The sequence below is a fragment of the Microcaecilia unicolor genome, chromosome 7, assembly GCF_901765095.1.
Source record: "Microcaecilia unicolor chromosome 7, aMicUni1.1, whole genome shotgun sequence".
Classification (NCBI taxonomy): Eukaryota; Metazoa; Chordata; class Amphibia; order Gymnophiona; family Siphonopidae; genus Microcaecilia; species Microcaecilia unicolor.
In genome coordinates this window covers 98,935,615-98,953,921 of record NC_044037.1, presented here as the reverse complement: position 1 = coordinate 98,953,921, position 18,307 = coordinate 98,935,615, and the positions used below count along the sequence as shown (strand labels likewise).

The window sequence follows — 18,307 nt, the reverse complement described above, 5'->3', positions numbered from 1 at the left end:
CTTTCAGGCAAAAGATAGAGGCGGGACATAGCCCTAGCCACTTTGAGGCTCGCTTCCGGGACATCCCATTGAGCCGAAATTAAGGTGTGCATGGCATCATGCATGTGGAAGGTTCTAGGCGGGCGCTTCGTCCCCAGCATAATGGCAGAGCCAACAGGGGCTGAGGGAGAGACGTCCTCTGGCGAGGAAATCTTCAAAATGCTCATGGCCTGCAGTAACAGGTTGGGCAAATCCTCTGAGCGAAAGATCCGCGCTGAAGAGGGGTCATCCGCTCCATCCGAGCGGGAATCCGTCTCCTCCAAGGAATCCCCAAAGGACCGTTGGGAGAACTCAGATACGCTGCCCTCATCTACATCAGAGGAAACAGCGTCCTCTAAGGCCTGGGAATCCACCCGAGGGCGTTTACTTCCAGGGGCCTCAACCCCGTTATCGGACAAGGGAGAAGGGGCAGCGTTTTGCATAAGGAAGGCCTGATGCAGCAGCAAAATAAACTCGGGGGAGAAACCCCCCAGACTGTGTATTTCAGCAGCCTGGGCCACAGCCCTAGACGCACCCTCAACCGGCGCTCGCAAGAGCGAGGGAGCAACATGCTGCGCATCCAAGATGGCGTCCGGCGCGACACTCCGCGAAGGAGCCGCGCGGGAAGAACGGCGCTTAACTTTAGCCGCTTTTTTGCCGTCGCCCAAATCAAGGGCGGCCATGGCATGAACGTCTCCCAGCTCAAGGGCGGCCCAAGAAGAAGCCGTCCGAGCAGAGTGGCCGGCCAAGATGGCGGAGGCGAGCAGCGGGGGATGGGCGTTTATGGCGGGAAAAACCGCCACGCCGGAGGAAGACCCGGGACACTGACCGGCCTCCAAACTGACACCCAACAAGGGCGAATCAGACTTTAAAACCCCTGCATCCCCGCTATAAGCGCACACGCGGTCCGGGGAGCGATTCTTCGCGCCCTCGCCCTCCGACGCCATAGGCCACGTGGAGATCAATCGGGGAACCCCCTGCCCGCTATAAAAAGGTAAAAATTAACTGCTTCTCGCTCCGAGCTGTAACGACCTGGTGTCCCAGTGAGTAGCTGCAATAAACGTTGAAATAAACGTCAAAATAAACGCCCTTAAGGACGTCCAAAAAATTATTTTTTTTTAACGGAGCCAGCGGGAGGGGGGAGAAAAGGAGGGACCTGGACCCACCAGGTTTGCACTTGCTCAAGAAGAGCCCTCAACCCCAGGTACTCAACAAAACCTAAAGATTAGGCTTGGAGACCTAGCCAGAGCTGCTGCTGTGTGTGACCACCACCTGCTGAGATAGAGAACATACTGAGGAGTTTCCGGCAGCACATGACCACATATAGGGAGGCAAAAGGATTGCTCTCTATCTCCACCTGCTGGTAGATGGACACAACCCACCAGTCTATGGATTGATCAGCATGATGATATGGAATTTTAATTAAACTCTGGAATTCGATGCCAGAGAATGTGGTAAAAGCAGTTAGTTTTGTGGGCTTTTAAAAAGGTTTGGCTAGCTTCCTAAAAGAACATCCATAAGCCATTATTAAAATTGACTTGGGAAAATCCACTGCTTATTTCTAGCATAAAATCTGTTTACTGTTTTGGGATCTTGCCAGGTACTTGTGACCTGGATTAGCCACTGTTGGAAACAGGATACTGGCTTGATAGACCTTCGGTCTGTCTCAGTATGGCAACCCTTATGTCCTTACATACTTACATATCTTGCCACTGTTTGGGACTCTGCCAGGTACTTATAACCTGGACTGGCCACTGATAGAAGCAAGCTAGACAGACCCTTGGTCTCACCCAGTAGGAACTCATATTCTAATGTTCTATTTTTAGCCATACTGTTAGAGTTTCTGAGTGTGGTTAGCTCAGAGAAGAAAAATAACGCAGGTGGACTGCATTTTCAAATCCAGGCACATAATTTTCCTCTAATATTTTACCCACACAAACAGCACACACAGATACCACAACTACTTTGTGCTCATAGCAATAACCAAAGCAAAACCATGTTTATAATACTGCTTTGATTATCAGTACAAACCCTGCAGGGAGAAAGTATACATGGAATCTGACAAATGTATGTATTTATTTTTAAAATGTATATACCACTTAAGACTAAGTGGTTTCCATAACAAAAACATTCACAATTGTACAATAAGATAACACACAAATTAATAACAAAATACAATATCCAAATACTGAAATATGTCCATTTGCAATTACAAAAAAAGCAGCCACAAAGACCTGGGTATATAATCAGACTGTAGTCAGTCTGATTATATACCCATAAGTAACTGCATGAATGTATACCATTAACATCAGCCAGACTCCTCCTAGCTCATGACATCATGAGACAGAGTGGTTCATACATTATCCTTGCTTTTGCTCATAAAAGTTGTGGTGGCCCCTGAGTTTTAAGTAGGAAAGAAGGACCTTTAACTGAATACTAAGTAGCTGATGAGACTAACATGTTCTATCTTCCATGCAAAGAGCAAATATCTGTCCTTTCCTTGGTCTGTGATTTTTCCTTTCAAGCCTTTTAAGGAGGATCCTTTCACAGGATAGACTAACAGGGATTGGCAACCTCCGTAGGCATACCAGAATGTGTTCAGTGAAAATATCTGGCTCAGCAATCTGATGCTCAGAGCCTTATGTTTCAACAATTTTTTATTGATGGTCACATGGTATACAAGTCCATCTCAGTCAATATAAATTGTATAACAGCGAAGTCTAGTACATATTACTAAACCTGAAATGTCCATCATCAATGTTTTCCAAACTTTTCTCCCCTATCCCTTCCTTCTTGTCTTCTCCTATATCTATAATGTGTACATGTATAATTACTGTGCAGTTGCATAACTATTAACAATAAACTTTTATATGAAACTCCAATATTTATAACTCGTGTTTTACTCAGTGTATTATCCCAACAATATTTACTGGTGGGTCCTCTTAATGTGCTCTTTCAAAGGATTGTTCTCCTATCTAATAAAGCGAATGCTACATACCTGTAGAAGGTATTCTCCGAGGACAGCAGGCTGATTGTTCTCACTGATGGGTGACGTCCACGGCAGCCCCTCCAATCGGAAACTTCACTAGCAAAGGCCTTTGCTAGTCCTTGCGCCCATGCGCACCGCGCATGCGCGGCCGTCTTCCCGCCCGAACCGGCTCGTGTTCGTCAGTCCCATATGTAGCAAGACAAAGCAAGGGAAGACACAACTCCAAAGGGAAGGCGGGCGGGTTTGTGAGAACAATCAGCCTGCTGTCCTCGGAGAATACCTTCTACAGGTATGTAGCATTCGCTTTCTCCGAGGACAAGCAGGCTGCTTGTTCTCACCGATGGGGTATCCCTAGCCCCCAGGCTCACTCAAAACAACAACCATAGTCAATTGGGCCTCGCAACGGCGAGGACATTACTGAGATTGACCTAAAAAATTTACCAACTAACTGAGAGTGCAGCCTGGAACAGAACAAACAGGGCCCTCGGGGGGTGGAGTTGGATCCTAAAGCCCGAACAGGTTGTGAAGCACTGACTGCCCGAACCAACTGTCACGTCGGGTATCCTGCTGCAGACAGTAATGAGATGTGAATGTGTGGACAGATGACCACGTCGCAGCTTTGCAAATCTCTTCAATAGTGGCTGACTTCAAGTGGGCTACCGACGCAGCCATGGCTCTAACATTATGAGCCGTGACATGACCCTCAAGAGCCAGCCCAGCCTGGGCGTAAGTGAAGGAAATGCAATCTGCTAGCCAATTGGATATGGTGCATTTCCCCACAGCCACTCCCCTCCTGTTGGGATCAAAAGAAACAAACAATTGGGCGGACTGTCTGTTGGGCTGTGTCTGCTCCAGATAGAAGGCCAATGCTCTCTTGCAGTCCAATGTGTGCAGCTGACGTTCAGCAGGGCAGGAATGAGGACGGGGAAAGAATGTTGGCAAGACAATTGACTGGTTCAGATGGAACTCCGACACAACCTTTGGCAAGAACTTAGGGTGAGTGCGGAGGACTACTCTGTTATGATGAAATTTGGTGTAAGGGGCCTGGGCTACCAGTGCCTGAAGCTCACTGACTCTACGAGCTGAAGTAACTGCCACCAAGAAAATGACCTTCCAGGTCAAGTACTTCAGATGGCAGGAATTCAGTGGCTCAAAAGGAGGTTTCATCAGCTGGGTGAGAACGACATTGAGATCCCATGACACTGTAGGAGGCTTGACAGGGGGCTTTGACAAAAGCAAACCTCTCATGAAGCGAACAACTGAAGGCTGTCCTGAGATCGGCTTACCTTCCACACGGTAATGGTATGCACTGATTGCACTAAGGTGAACCCTTACAGAGTTGGTCTTGAGACCAGACTCAGACAAGTGCAGAAGGTATTCAAGCAGGGTCTGTGTAGGACAAGAGCGAGGATCTAGGGCCTTGCTGTCACACCAGACGGCAAACCTCCTCCACAGAAAGAAGTAACTCCTCTTAGTGGAATCTTTCCTGGAAGCAAGCAAGATGCGGGAGACACCCTCCGACAGACCCAAAGAGGCAAAGTCTACGCTCTCAACATCCAGGCCGTGAGAGCCAGGGACCGGAGGCTGGGATGCAGAAGTGCCCCTTCGTTCTGCGTGATGAGGGTCGGAAAACACTCCAATCTCCACGGTTCTTCGGAGAACAACTCCAGAAGAAGAGGGAACCAGATCTGACGCGGCCAAAAGGGAGCAATCAGAATCATGGTGCCTCGGTCTTGCTTGAGTTTCAACAAAGTCTTCCCCACCAGAGGTATGGGAGGATAAGCATACAGCAGACCCTCCCCCCAGTCCAGGAGGAAGGCATCCGATGCCAGTCTGCCGTGGGCCTGAAGTCTGGAACAGAACTGAGGGACTTTGTGGTTGGCTCGAGATGCGAAGAGATCTACCAAGGGGGTGCCCCACACCTGGAAGATCTGCCGCACTACACGGGAATTGAGCGACCACTCGTGAGGTTGCATAATCCTGCTCAACCTGTCGGCCAGACTGTTGTTTACGCCTGCCAGATATGTGGCTTGGAGCACCATGCCGTGACGGCGAGCCCAGAGCCACATGCTGACGGCTTCCTGACACAGGGGGCGAGATCCGGTGCCCCCCTGCTTGTTGACGTAATACATAGCAACCTGGTTGTCTGTCTGAATTTGGATAATTTGGTGGGACAGCCGATCTCTGAAAGCCTTCAGAGCATTCTAGATCGCTCGTAACTCCAGAAGATTGATCTGCAGATCGCGTTCCTGGAGGGACCAGCTTCCTTGGGTGTGAAGCCCATCGACATGAGCTCTCCATCCCAGGAGAGACGCATCCGTGGTCAGCACTTTTTGTGGCTGAGGAATTTGGAAAGGACGTCCCAGAGTCAAATTGGACCAAATCGTCCACCAATACAGGGATTTGAGAAAACTCGTGGACAGGTGGATCACGTCTTCTAGATCCCCAGCAGCCTGAAACCACTGGGAAGCTAGGGTCCATTGAGCAGATCTCATGTGAAGGCGGGCCATGGGAGTCACATGGACTGTGGAGGCCATGTGGCCCAGCAATCTCAACATCTGCCGAGCTGTGATCTGCTGTGAGGCTCGCACCCGCGAGACGAGGGACAACAAGTTGTTGGCTCTCGCCTCTGGGAGATAGGCGCGAGTCGTCCGAGAATCCAGCAGAGCTCCTATGAATTCGAGTTTCTGCACTGGGAGAAGATGGGACTTTGGATAATTTATCACAAACCCCAGTAGCTCCAGGAGACGAATAGTCATCTGCATGGACTGCAGGGCTCCTGCCTCGGATGTGTTCTTCACCAGCCAATCGTCGAGATATGGGAACACGTGCACCCCCAGCCTGCGAAGTGCCGCTGCTACTACAGCCAAGCACTTTGTGAACACTCTGGGCGCAGAGGCGAGCCCAAAGGGTAGCACACAGTACTGGAAGTGACGTGTGCCCAGCTGAAATCGCAGATACTGTCTGTGAGCTGGCAGTATCAGGATGTGCGTGTAGGCATCCTTCAAGTCCAGAGAGCATAGCCAATCGTTTTCCTGAATCATGGGAAGAAGGGTGCCCAGGGAAAGCATCCTGAACTTTTCTTTGACCAGATGTTTGTTCAGGGCCCTTAGGTCTAGGATGGGACGCATCCCCCCTGTTTTCTTTTCCACAAGGAAGTACCTGGAATAGAATCCCAGCCCTTCTTGCCCGGATGGCACGGGCTCGACCGCATTGGCGCTGAGAAGGGCGGAGAGTTCCTCTGCAAGTACCCGCTTGTGCTGGAAGCTGTAAGACTGAGCTCCCGGTGGACAATTTGGAGGTTTTGAGGCCAAATTGAGGGTGTATCCTTGCCGGACTATTTGGAGAACCCACTGATCGGAGGTTATGAGAGGCCACCTTTGGTGAAAAGCTTTCAACCTCCCTCCGACTGGCAGGTCGCCCGGCACTGACACTTGGATGTCGGCTATGCTCTGCTGGAGCCAGTCAAAAGCTCGTCCCTTGCTTTTGCTGGGGAGCAGAGGGGCCTTGCTGAGGCGCACGCTGCTGACAAGAGCGAGCGCGCTGGGGCTTAGCCTGGGCCGCAGGCTGTCGAGAAGGAGGATTGTACCTACGCTTACCAGAAGAGTAGGGAACAGTCTTCCTTCCCCCGAAAAATCTTCTACCTGTAGAGGTAGAGGCTGAAGGCTGCCGGCGGGAGAACTTGTCGAATGCGGTGTCCCGCTGGTGGAGCTGCTCTACCACCTGCTCGACTTTTTCTCCAAAAATGTTATCCGCACGGCAAGGCGAGTCCGCAATCCGCTGCTGGATTCTATTCTCCAGGTCGGAGGCACGCAGCCATGAGAGTCTGCGCATCACCACACCTTGAGCAGCGGCCCTGGACGCAACATCAAAGGTGTCATACACCCCTCTGGCCAGGAATTTTCTGCACGCCTTTAGCTGCCTGACCACCTCCTGAAATGGCTTGGCTTGCTCAGGGGGGAGCGCATCCACCAAGCCCGCCAACTGCCGCACATTGTTCCGCATGTGTATGCTCGTGTAGAGCTGGTAAGACTGAATTTTGGCCACGAGCATAGAAGAATGGTAGGCCTTCCTCCCAAAGGAGTCTAAGGTTCTAGAGTCCTTGCCCAGGGGCGCCGAAGCATGCTCCCTAGAACTCTTGGCCTTCTTTAGGGCCAAATCCACAACTCCAGAGTCGTGAGGCAACTGAGTGCGCATCAGCTCTGGGTCCCCATGGATCCGGTACTGGGACTCGATCTTCTTGGGAATGTGGGGGTTAGTTAGAGGCTTGGTCCAGTTCGCCAGCAATGTCTTTTTTAGGACATGATGCATGGGTACTGTGGACGCTTCCTTAGGTGGAGAAGGATAGTCCAGGAGCTCAAACATTTCAGCCCTGGGCTCGTCCTCCACAACCACCGGGAAGGGGATGGCCGTAGACATCTCCCGGACAAAGGAAGCGAAAGACAGACTCTCGGGAGGAGAAAGCTGTCTTTCAGGAGAGGGAGTGGGATCGGAAGGAAGACCCTCAGACTCCTCGTCAGAGAAATATCTGATGTCTCCTTCGTCTTCCCACGAGGCCTCACCCTCGGTGTCAGACACAAGTTCACGGACCTGTGTCTGCAACCGTGCCCGACTCGACTCCGTGGAGCCACGACCACGATGGGAGCGTCGAGAGGTAGACTCTCTCCGCTGACGTAGTTGGGGAGCCTTCCTGGGAGGCGACCGCAGTCGGTGCCGCACGCAGTACCGATGCGGAAGGCCTCACCTCGGGCATGGGACCAGCCGGCGCCTCGCTCGATGGTACCGGTGGCGCAAGCACCCCCGGTACCGGAGGGGTAGGGCGCAACAGCTCCCCCAGGATCTCTGGGAGAACGGCCCGGAGGCTCTCATGCAGAGCGGCTGTGGAGAAAGACATCGATGTCGATGTCAAAACCTGTTCCGGGCGTGGAGGCTGTTCTGGGCTGTCCAGAGTGGAGCGCATCGACACCTCCTGAACAGAGGGTGAGCGGTCCTCTCGGTGCCGATGCCTACTGGGTGCCGACTCCCTCGGCGACCCAGAGCTCTCGGTGCCGACACGGGAAGGAGACCGGTGACGATGCTTCTTCGATTTCTTGGAGCGAAGCATGTCACTGGAGCTTCCCGGCACCGACGAGAAGGACGTCGAATCCAGCCGTCGCTTCCTCGGGGCCGAGGCCGAAGGAGGTCGGTCTCGGGGGGGCTGTACCGCGGGAGCCCTCAGGGCAGGAGGAGACCCACCCGAAGGCTCACCGCCACCAGCAGGGGAATGGACAGCCCTCACCTGCGCTCCAGACGAAGCACCACCGTCCGACGACATCAGCAAAAGAGGAGGTCTCGATGTCACCGACACCGACGCGGCCCTCCGATGACGCCCCGATGCAGAGGGTCGATGCCTCGATACACTCGATGCAGTCAGGGGTGAAGATGAAGGTCCAGGCGCTGACGACGTCGATGCACTGGATCCTCCCGGTGCCGATGCCGACGAAGAGCCCGAGAACAAAACGTTCCACTGGGCCAATCTCGCTACCTGAGTCCGCTTTTGTAAAAGGGAACACAGACTACAGGCCTGCGGGCGGTGCCCAGCCCCTAAGCACTGAAGACACGATGCGTGCCTATCAGTGAGCGAGATGACCCGGGCGCACTGGGTGCACTTCTTGAAGCCGCTGGGAGACTTCGATGTCATGGGCGGAAAAATCACGCCGGCGAGATCAAAAGTCGAAATGGCGGAAAAGGCACCACAAAAACAAGGGGAAGGAAACTTCGACCCGAGGCCTAAAAACGGCCTACCCCGACGACGAAAGAAAACTTACCGGGGCGAAAAACTGGAAATATGGGAAGGAAAAGACCGAAGAGTCTCCTTCCACACAGAGTTGTTGTTTTTTTTTTTTTTTTTTTTTTAACACGAAGTAATAACGACGCGCGAGGTCGACTTTCCGGGGCACGACACGGCGAAAACACGACCGTACCGAGCGCGGACAAAAGAAGACTGACGAACACGAGCCGGTTCGGGCGGGAAGACGGCCGCGCATGGGCGCGCGAGGACTAGCAAAGGCCTTTGCTAGTGAAGTTTCCGATTGGAGGGGCTGCCGTGGACGTCACCCATCAGTGAGAACAAGCAACCTGCTTGTCCTCGGAGAATACACATGTCCCTCTATTATGCATTGAACATTACCCTTCCCACTCCTATACCCCCTCCCCCCCAACCTCCCTCCCCCTCTACTCGCTTAAAATGTTCTCTAAACATCATGGTTAGTTACCTCTACCTCTGCACATGCTATTCTTACCAGAGTGTAAAATATTGGTCTTGCTTCTTTTGGCACTGTGCTCCTCTTATAATAGGGGCAGATTATTGAGCACTGCGCTTCTCGCTTTATGTGAGATACTGTGAAAATATCTGTTCCAAATTGAAATAAAGGCTTTTCTTTTCTTTGGGATGCCACGTGCCGCTCTAGCCTCCCATAACATCAACTCATGAAATTTATTCCTCCAAAACCAGATGGTGGGTGGTTCCTCTTGCAACCAATGCCTCAGTATACATTTTTTTCCCACTGCGTATACCTTACCCAGTAATAGATCCATGTTCTTGTCTGATAGCTCATAGGCCCCCCTTTTGTTTAATAACACCCCTCTCCACGAGGGAATTAGTCTGTGGCCTATGAGAGTCTCAAGGTAATTATGGATCCTTTTCCAGAATATTTTCACTTTGATACAACTTCAAAATGCATGCAGAAGTGTATTTCTCCCTTGTCTACACTTTACACACTGAGCATCCGGTGCAGAGAGTACTGCCTTAAAACAAAGTATCTAGGAAGACGGTACCTACAGAGAGCAAGGTGGAAAGTAAACAGATATCACTCAAGAGAGTTGGTTTGAAAGAGGGAACAATCCTAGCCCACTCACTCCCTTTTTTGTTGGTCCACCACTCCAGCATCTTATTTTGCTCAAAAGCATTGCTAATCCCAAGTCACAAAACATATACTGTTCTGTCCTCTGAGAGCCTTGCATTAGTTTGTAACGGGATCCTAAAATGTGTCTAATGCCTTACTGTTACTCTCATGTCTAAGGACTTTCATGGCTGCAGTTCTCACTGCAAAGATATGTGAGCAATGCATTGTGTATATTGTAGTTCGCAGGTAAATGCACCCACACTTGCCTATTTGTATAAGAACTGTTACCATTGGTTTGTGTCTCTGCCTAGACCTCTTCTCTTTCTCAGCCAATCTTGGCTCCTTTGTCTAGCTGCTGTCATTTCCTGGTCATTCTTGCCATCTCTGTCCTGAGAGGTCAGCCAGGCACAACCTTTCCCTCCAATTGAGGACTGTCCTCTAGGACCACCCCTTGCTACCAGATGGCAAGCTCTGTCCCCATTTGTCCTCTTCCTCCTCCCCGGGCTTGTGTGAGCCTTCTTGACCTCCTCCCTCCCCCCCCCCATCGCTCTGGCCATGAGGCATTTCACCATCTTGCTTCAGACCAGCACTTGTCCTGATTCCAACTCCCTGGAATTAACTTGTTTTATTACCTTGAAAATATCTCCTCCCTTTAAAATATCTCCTCCCTAATGAGATATCGCACATCCTAGTCACACAGCTTTGAACCACTTCTTTCTGCTCAACTATTTCTCACATGCAATAAAGCTATCTCTCTTCAGATCTCCACCTCCAACCATTGAAACAGCTCTAAAGATTACGGAGTCTCTGTGCTCTGGAGCAATGCTTTTGAACATCTGACTAAGTAAATTGCCTGTGATTTATTCAATAAAATAGACTTCAGAAAAATAATAGAGATTTCAGGTGTGATTGGTGTGCCAAGGTTATACTCTCAAGATATCATAGACTTTACGGTAACAAATCTATGAGAGGCTTGAACATATACTATCTGGGTTTCATGACGGTAACAGCTTGTTATGAATTCCATCAGTCATACTTGCCTTGAAGAGCACAAGTACTCACTTCGTGCTGCCAGGGAGGCAAGAGGAGAAGACAGTAGCAGGGTCACTGAGACCACATTCTAAGTCACAGCAGCAATTAAGGTCACAGGTGCCCAGCTTAAGGTCGCAGGTACAATAGGCCAAAGCTAGATGAACAGAAAACAAGTGTGAACCCTGAGCAACTTTAAGAACCCCTAGCCCCTGTAATAATACATTATACCTATCCACTCTAAAAGCAATTCTATATCAAGTCACTCATGCTTACGTGCCAAATGTGCACCTAAATGTACATAACATTGAGATTTAGGGGCTTAAGTATACACTTAGCTGCAAAAACGTTTTATAGGCACCTACAAGGTATTATACAAATATGCACTCAAATGGTATAGCATGTAATAGGAGCATTCAAATGGACAGGCCTTAAGCAGGGCGAATGTTTACTGCAAGTTGTCCACATGCCTGCTACATTTAGATGTCCCTACTATTTATTAAACTTTAACTTACGCCATGTCTATGGCAGGTGTAAATGAGAACACCTAAATGTAGTCTAATACTGGGTGCCCAAACGTTCTCTAGTAGTAAAGACTCTTGGGAACCCAACTGTCTATATTTATTTAGGCTCTCACCCTGAACTACAGGGGCGCCTAAATGGATGCATCCTGTTGTATAATTACCCCCTATATATAAAGGATAAGGAGTTGCAGCAGTAACATAATAATAGGGCACCTATCTGCAATGTTAGTAAAGGTATCTAATATCTGTCTTACATAGACAACATAGGTGCTTATGTGCCTTTATAAAATAGACTCCTACTATGACACCCAGTACTGCACAAATTTAAATTTGATCAGAAGGTAACATATGAATGTCCCTACTATGACACCCAGTACTGCACAAATTTAAATTTGATCAGAAGGTAACATATGAATGTCCTTTGTGTGGTTACTGCTGTATTTTATAATGCATTCATTACAACTCCATCCAAACTATACTACGCCCACAGGCACACCTACACAGAGATAATAAAAAAACTAGGTGCAACCTTACAGAGTACCTACATCCCCACACCCACCCCCCCCCCGCACAAATTTATAAGCCATTTTCACATACAAATATCCTTTACAGTATACTCAGAACAAGCTTTATAAATATAGCCCCTCAATGTATATAATACATAGCCTCACTTACATTGACACGAATACACAATATGGTAGTAAGTATAGTACTTTCAAATATAAAGGCACCTGCTTGCGCTGCCTGTAACAATAACATAATTGTCGCTGCCATTGTCCTCCCTCCCCTTACCATTGTTGGCAGCGCTTTTCTGGTCCCCTCCATCCAGGGTTGCAGTACTCGCACTCTCTCTAGCCCCAGGGGTGGAGGTAGTGATGACTTCGGGTAATGTGAGGTCCAGGTGAGTCCCCTTGGTGTTGATGTAATTCTTATCCAGCAGAGTGATGGCGAGACTCGGAGAGGGTCCTGGACTCCCTGTGCCCGGAAGATCACGCGGAGGAGTCACCAGCGAAGTAGGACTCTCTGACTCGGGGCGTAATAGGGTCCCCTCTACTGGGTTTTCTGTAGTTGATTCGATCAACAGAACTACTTTGTCTCTTGGAGTTTCAAACGACACCGTTCCTGACTGTGGTTCACTTACACCAAAAGTACCACTGACTCCGGGAGTCCTTGGAAATGTCCCTATTACTGTACCACAAAACAGCGTTAACATAATTCGTTGCAACATAGCGAAGACACTTCCTGCACCTTCTACGTTCTTCTTTCCGTAGATGCATTGCGTCGGTGTTGCTAGGCGATGGATAAATCACCGGCACGTGACAGAAAAGGCACCGCTCCACATTTTTCTCTCAGCGACTCCAGGAAGTTAGATTGAGAACGGAAGAAGACGGTACGAGACTATGTAGTCCATTTTATGGGCTGAAGCCAGTAGGCGAGCTTGCCTCCACACTGGTTCACCCAAAATTGCAAACTCTATTGAAAGATTATTAGAAATAAACGGACTACCTATGCGTGGTTGATTTGTAAAAAGCCAAACACTGTTCCAAATTAATAGGCAGTGCCAGCGCCTTAAAAGGTGGAGGACGAAGGATTTTTTTTCCTTATTTTACAGCTTTTTAACTTATTTTAATGCTTCCCAAATACGTAGATATATATCATGGAATAAAAAATTAATAACACTAAAACAGCTTCAACAGCACTAATAAAGTCTGTATTCTCCGAAGACAAGCAGGCTGATATTCTCACAAGTGGGTGACGTCACGTCGGCCCCGGAGGATTTTAAAGCAAAATCTCTTTTAGGGCGTTCTGTCGCGCGAGCGATCGCACTGTGCATGTGTGCACACATCTTCCCGCTTGCTGTGCGGACACGCCCCTCAGTTCTTCTTTTTCCGCGTCTGAGCGAGGAGACACGGAGCTCGTTAGTGCTTCGTGTTTTCTTCAGGTCCTCGGAGTTAAATCTCTTTTTTCCATATCATCAAGCTGATCAATCCATAGACTGGTGGGTTGTGTCCATCTACCAGCAGGTGGAGATAGAGAGCAAACTTTTGCCTCCCTATATGTGGTCATGTGCTGCCAGAAACTCCTCAGTATGTTCTCTATCTCAGCAGGTGGTGGTCACACACAGCAGCAGCTCTGGCTAGGCCTCCAAGCCTAATTTTTAGGTTTTGTTGAGTGCCTGGGGTTGAGGGCTCTTTTGAGCAAGTGCAAACCTGGTGGCGCCAGGTCCCTCCTTTTCTCCCCCCTCCCGCTGGCTCCGTTAAAAAAAAAAAAAAAAATTTTAAACGTCCTTAAAGGCGTTTATTTCGACGTTTATTTAAACGTTCATTGCAGCTACTCACTGGGACACCAGTTCGTTACAGCTCGGAGCGGACAGCAGGTAATTTTTACCTTTTTATAGCGGGCAGGGGGTTCCCCGATTCTTCTCCTCGTGGCATATGGCGTCGGAGGGCGAGGGCGCAAAGGGTCGCTCCCCGGATCGCTTGAGCGCTTCTAGAGGGGATGCGGGGGTCTTACAGCCTGATTCGCCCTTGTTGGGTGACAGTTTCGTGACCGATGAATGTCCCGGTCCTTCCTCCGGCGTGGCGGTTTTTCCCGCCATAAACGCCCATCCCCGCTCCTCGCCTCCGCCATCTTGGCCGGCCACGCGGCTCGGACGGCTTCTTCGTGGGCCGCCCTTGAGGTTGGAGACATTAATGCCATGAATGCCCTTAATTTGGGCGACGGCACAAAAGCGGCTAAAGTTAAGCGCCGTTCTTCCCGCGCGGCTCCTTCGCGGAGTGTCGCGCCGGACGCCATTTTGGATGCGCAGCATGTCTCTCCCCCGCTCTTGCGAGCGCCGGTTGAGGGTGCGTCTAGGGCTGTTGCCCAGGCTGCGGAAGTGCACAGTCTGGGGGGTTTCTCCCCCGAGTTTGTTTTGCTGCTGCATCAGGCTTTCCTCATGCAAAACGCTGCCCCTGCTCCCTCGTCTGGTAAAGAGGTTGAGGTTCCCAGAGGTAAACGTCCTCGGGTTGATTCCCAGGCCTTGGAGGACTTTGTCTCCTCCGATGTAGATGAGGGCAGCGTGTCTGAGGTCTCCCAACGGTCCTTTGCGGATTCCTTGGAGGAGACGGATCCCCGCTCGGATGGAGCGGATGACCCCTCTGCAGCGCGGCTTTTTAGCCCAGAGGATTTGCCCAACCTGTTGTTACAGGCCATGGACACTTTGAAGATTTCCTCTCCGGAGGACGTCTCTCCTTCAGCCCCTGTTGGCTCTGCCATTATGCTGGGGACGAAGCGCCCGCCTAGAACCTTCCACGTGCATGATGCCATGCACACCTTAATTTCGGCTCAATGGGATGTCCCGAAAGCGAGCCTTAAAGTGGCTAGGGCTATGTCCCGCCTCTATCCTTTGGCTGTGAGTGAACGTGAGGCCTATCTGTGGCCTACCGTGGATTCTTTAATCACTGCGGTGACTAAGAAAACGGCGTTGCCGGTGGAAGGTGGCACGGCCCTAAAGGACGCCCAAGACAGAAGATTGGAGGCGGCCTTAAGGTCGTCCTTTGAGGCGGCTGCTTTAAGTTTGCAGGCCTCAGTTTGCGGCTCCTATGTGGCCAGGGCGTGCCTGACTATGGTGCAGCGGGCTTCCCCCTCGGATCATTCCTTGAGGGCTGATTGGCCGGCCCTGGAATCGGGCTTAGCCTATTTGGCAGACTTGCTGTAGGATGTCTTGAGGGCCTCAGCTAAAGGCATGGCTCAGACAATCTCTGCGCGGCGGTGGCTTTGGCTGAAACATTGGTCTGCTGACCACGCCTCTAAATCCCGCCTGGCTAGATTGCCTTTTAAAGGCAAGCTGCTCTTTGGGGTCGAGCTGGACAAAATCGTGACCGATCTCGGCACGTCTAAGGGCAAGAAATTACCAGAGGTCAGGGCTCGGGCTAGTACTCGTCCCGGTACCTCCAGAGGACGGTTGCAGGAAGCCCGTCGGTACCGCCCGGGCAAGTCGGGTTCCTCTGCCCCCTCTTCCTTCAAGAGGAATTTTTCCCCCAAGCAGCATTCCTTTCGCAGAGACCGCCGTCCCGGAGGTGCTTCCTCCGGTCCTCCCCCAGGGTCTCATACCCAATGACGGGGCCTTGGTCCACGCCCCAGTGCAGATTGGAGGACGGCTGTCCTCGTTTCTGGGCGAGTGGACCACAATAACTTCAGACGCGTGGGTGCTGGAAGTCATCAGAGACGGCTACAAGCTAGAGTTCTGCCGACCCTTAAAAGACGGGTTTCTACTCTCTCCCTGCAAGTCTCCGGTCAAAGATGTGGCAGTGCAGCAGACCTTGGACAATCTGATCCGCCTGGGCGCGGTCGTTCCTGTGCCAGAAAGTCAGCTTGGCAAGGGACGTTACTCCATTTACTTTGTGGTACCAAAGAAAGGAGGTTCTGTCCGGCCTATCCTCGACCTCAAAGGGGTCAATCGGGCCTTGAAAGTGCGGCACTTTCGCATGGAGACTCTCCGCTCTGTTATAGCGGCAGTGAAGGCAGGAGAGTTCTTGGCTTCCTTGGACATCAAGGAAGCGTACCTGCATATTCCCATCTGGCCTCCTCATCAACGCTTCCTGCGTTTTGCAGTCCTGGGACGACACTTCCAGTTCAGAGCCCTCCCATTCGGGTTGGCTACTGCTCCGCGGACCTTTTCCAAAGTAATGGTGGTCATCGCGGCCTTCCTACGAAAGGAAGGGATACAAGTCCATCCTTATCTGGACGACTGGTTGATCCGAGCCCCCTCTTATGCAGAGTGCGGCAAAGCTGTGGACCGGGTAGTTGCTCTTTTGAGCTCCCTGGGATGGATCATCAACTGGGAGAAGAGCCAGCTGCGCCCGACTCAGTCCCTGGAGTACCTGGGAGTTCGATTCGACACCCAAGTGGGCAGAGTGTTCCTGCCAGACAATCGGATTGTCAAACTTCAGGCTCAGGTGGACCAGTTCCTGGGAGCCTCTCCTCTTCGGGCTTGGGACTATGTGCAGCTGTTGGGCTCTATGACGGCCACGATGGAAGTAGTGCCCTGGGCCAGGGCCCATATGAGACCACTTCAACACTCCTTGCTGCAGCGCTGGACTCCGATGTCGGAGGATTATGCTGTGCGACTTCCCTTGGACCCAGCAGTGCGCAAGGCGCTGAGCTGGTGGATGCAGACAGCCAAATTGTCTGCGGGAATGCCTCTGGTGACCCCAGAGTGGATTGTCGTCACGACGGACGCCTCTTTGTCGGGCTGGGGAGCCCACTGCTTGGGAAGGACAGCGCAGGGGCTCTGGTCTCCTGCAGAGGCAAAGTGGTCTATCAACCTCCTGGAACTCAGAGCCATTCGGTTGGCGCTTTTGGAGTTCATCCCGGTACTGGTGTGGAAGCCTGTACGGGTCCTGTCGGACAATGCCACGGCTGTGGCCTATGTCAACCGCCAGGGAGGTACCAAGAGCGCCCCTCTAGCCAAGGAGGCTATGTATCTTTGCCAGTGGGCGGAAGCGAACCTGGAGCAGCTTTCAGCGGCCCACATTGCCGGAGTCATGAATGTCAAGGCGGACTTTCTCAGTCGCCATACCTTGGAGCCCGGAGAGTGGCAGCTATCTGCTCAGGCGTTCTTGGACATCACGAAGCGCTGGGGCCAGCCGAGCCTAGATCTGATGGCGTCATCGGCCAATTGCCAAGTGCCGCGCTTCTTCAGCAGAGGACGGGACCCTCGATCCCTGGGAGTAGATGCTCTTCTCCAACAGTGGCCGACACAAGAGCTCCTCTATGTGTTCCCGCCCTGGCCCATGTTGGGCAGGGTGCTAGACCGGGTGGCAAAGCATCCCGGCAGGGTAATCCTGGTGGGTCCGGATTAGCCCAGGCGTCCCTGGTATGCGGACTTGATCAGGCTCTCAGTGGACGATCCTCTGCGACTGCCAGTGGAACAGGGCCTGTTACATCAGGGTCCCGTGGTGATGGAGGATCCCTCCCCCTTTGGTCTTACGGCCTGGCTATTGAGCGGCAGCGTCTGAGGAAGAAGGGCTTCTCAGACAAGGTCATCGCCACTATGCTGAGAGCGAGGAAGCGCTCTACTTCTACTGCTTACGCCAGGGTTTGGCGTATTTTTGCAGCGTGGTGTGAAGCAGGCTCTCTTTCTCCCTTCACTGCTCCAATTTCTTCAGTGTTGGCGTTCCTGCAAGAAGGTCTGGAGAAAGGCCTGTCGCTCAGTTCCCTTAAAGTCCAGGTAGCGGCTCTGGCTTGCTTCAGGGGCCGCCTGAAGGGTGCTTCCCTGGCTTCACAGCCAGATGTGGTGCGCTTTCTCAAGGGAGTTAATCACCTGCGCCCTCCTCTGCACTCAGTGGTGCCTGCGTGGAATCTCAACCTGGTGCTAAGAGCATTGCAGAAGCCGCCTTTTGAACCCTTGTCGAGGGCATCTCTGAAAGACCTGACGTTGAAAGCAGTTTTTTTGGTGGCTATCACTTCAGCCAGAAGAGTTTCCGAGCTCCAGGCGCTCTCATGTCGAGAGCCTTTTCTGCAGTTCACTGAGGCAGGAGTGACTATTCGCACAGTGCCTTCCTTTCTGCCCAAGATTGTTTCTCGCTTCCATGTGAATCAGCAGCTCTGTCTCCCTTCCTTCGTAGGGAGGACTACCCAGAGGAGTACTCTGCTCTTAAATATCTGGATGTGAGACGAGTCATCATCAGATACTTGGAAGTGACCAATGATTTCCGGAAATCGGATCATCTGTTTGTCCTGTTTGCAGGTCCTCGTAAGGGTCTGCAGGCTGCTAAGCCTACAGTGGCAAGATGGGTCAAGGAAGCCATTGCAGCGGCTTATGTGGCCGCGGGGAAGGTGCCGCCTATCCAGCTGAAGGCTCACTCCACGAGAGCTCA

At 51.5% G+C, this 18,307-nt stretch overlaps 1 protein-coding gene across 2 annotated transcripts in view; it reads right to left on the bottom strand.

The window, feature by feature from the left end:
• Positions 1 to 12,726, bottom strand: part of TCTN3 (tectonic family member 3) — a 139,321-nt gene extending 126,595 nt beyond the window's left edge. For both annotated transcript variants that reach the window (XM_030208732.1, XM_030208733.1), the window contains exons 1-2: positions 12,237 to 12,726; positions 10,954 to 11,077 (exon numbers count right to left, since the gene is read on the bottom strand). In XM_030208732.1, the coding sequence (XP_030064592.1) occupies positions 10,954 to 11,077; positions 12,237 to 12,672 (560 nt within the window). In that variant the 5' untranslated portion in view covers positions 12,673 to 12,726. The remainder of the gene's footprint in view (positions 1 to 10,953; positions 11,078 to 12,236) is intronic.
• Positions 12,727 to 18,307: the final 5,581 nt, after the last annotated feature.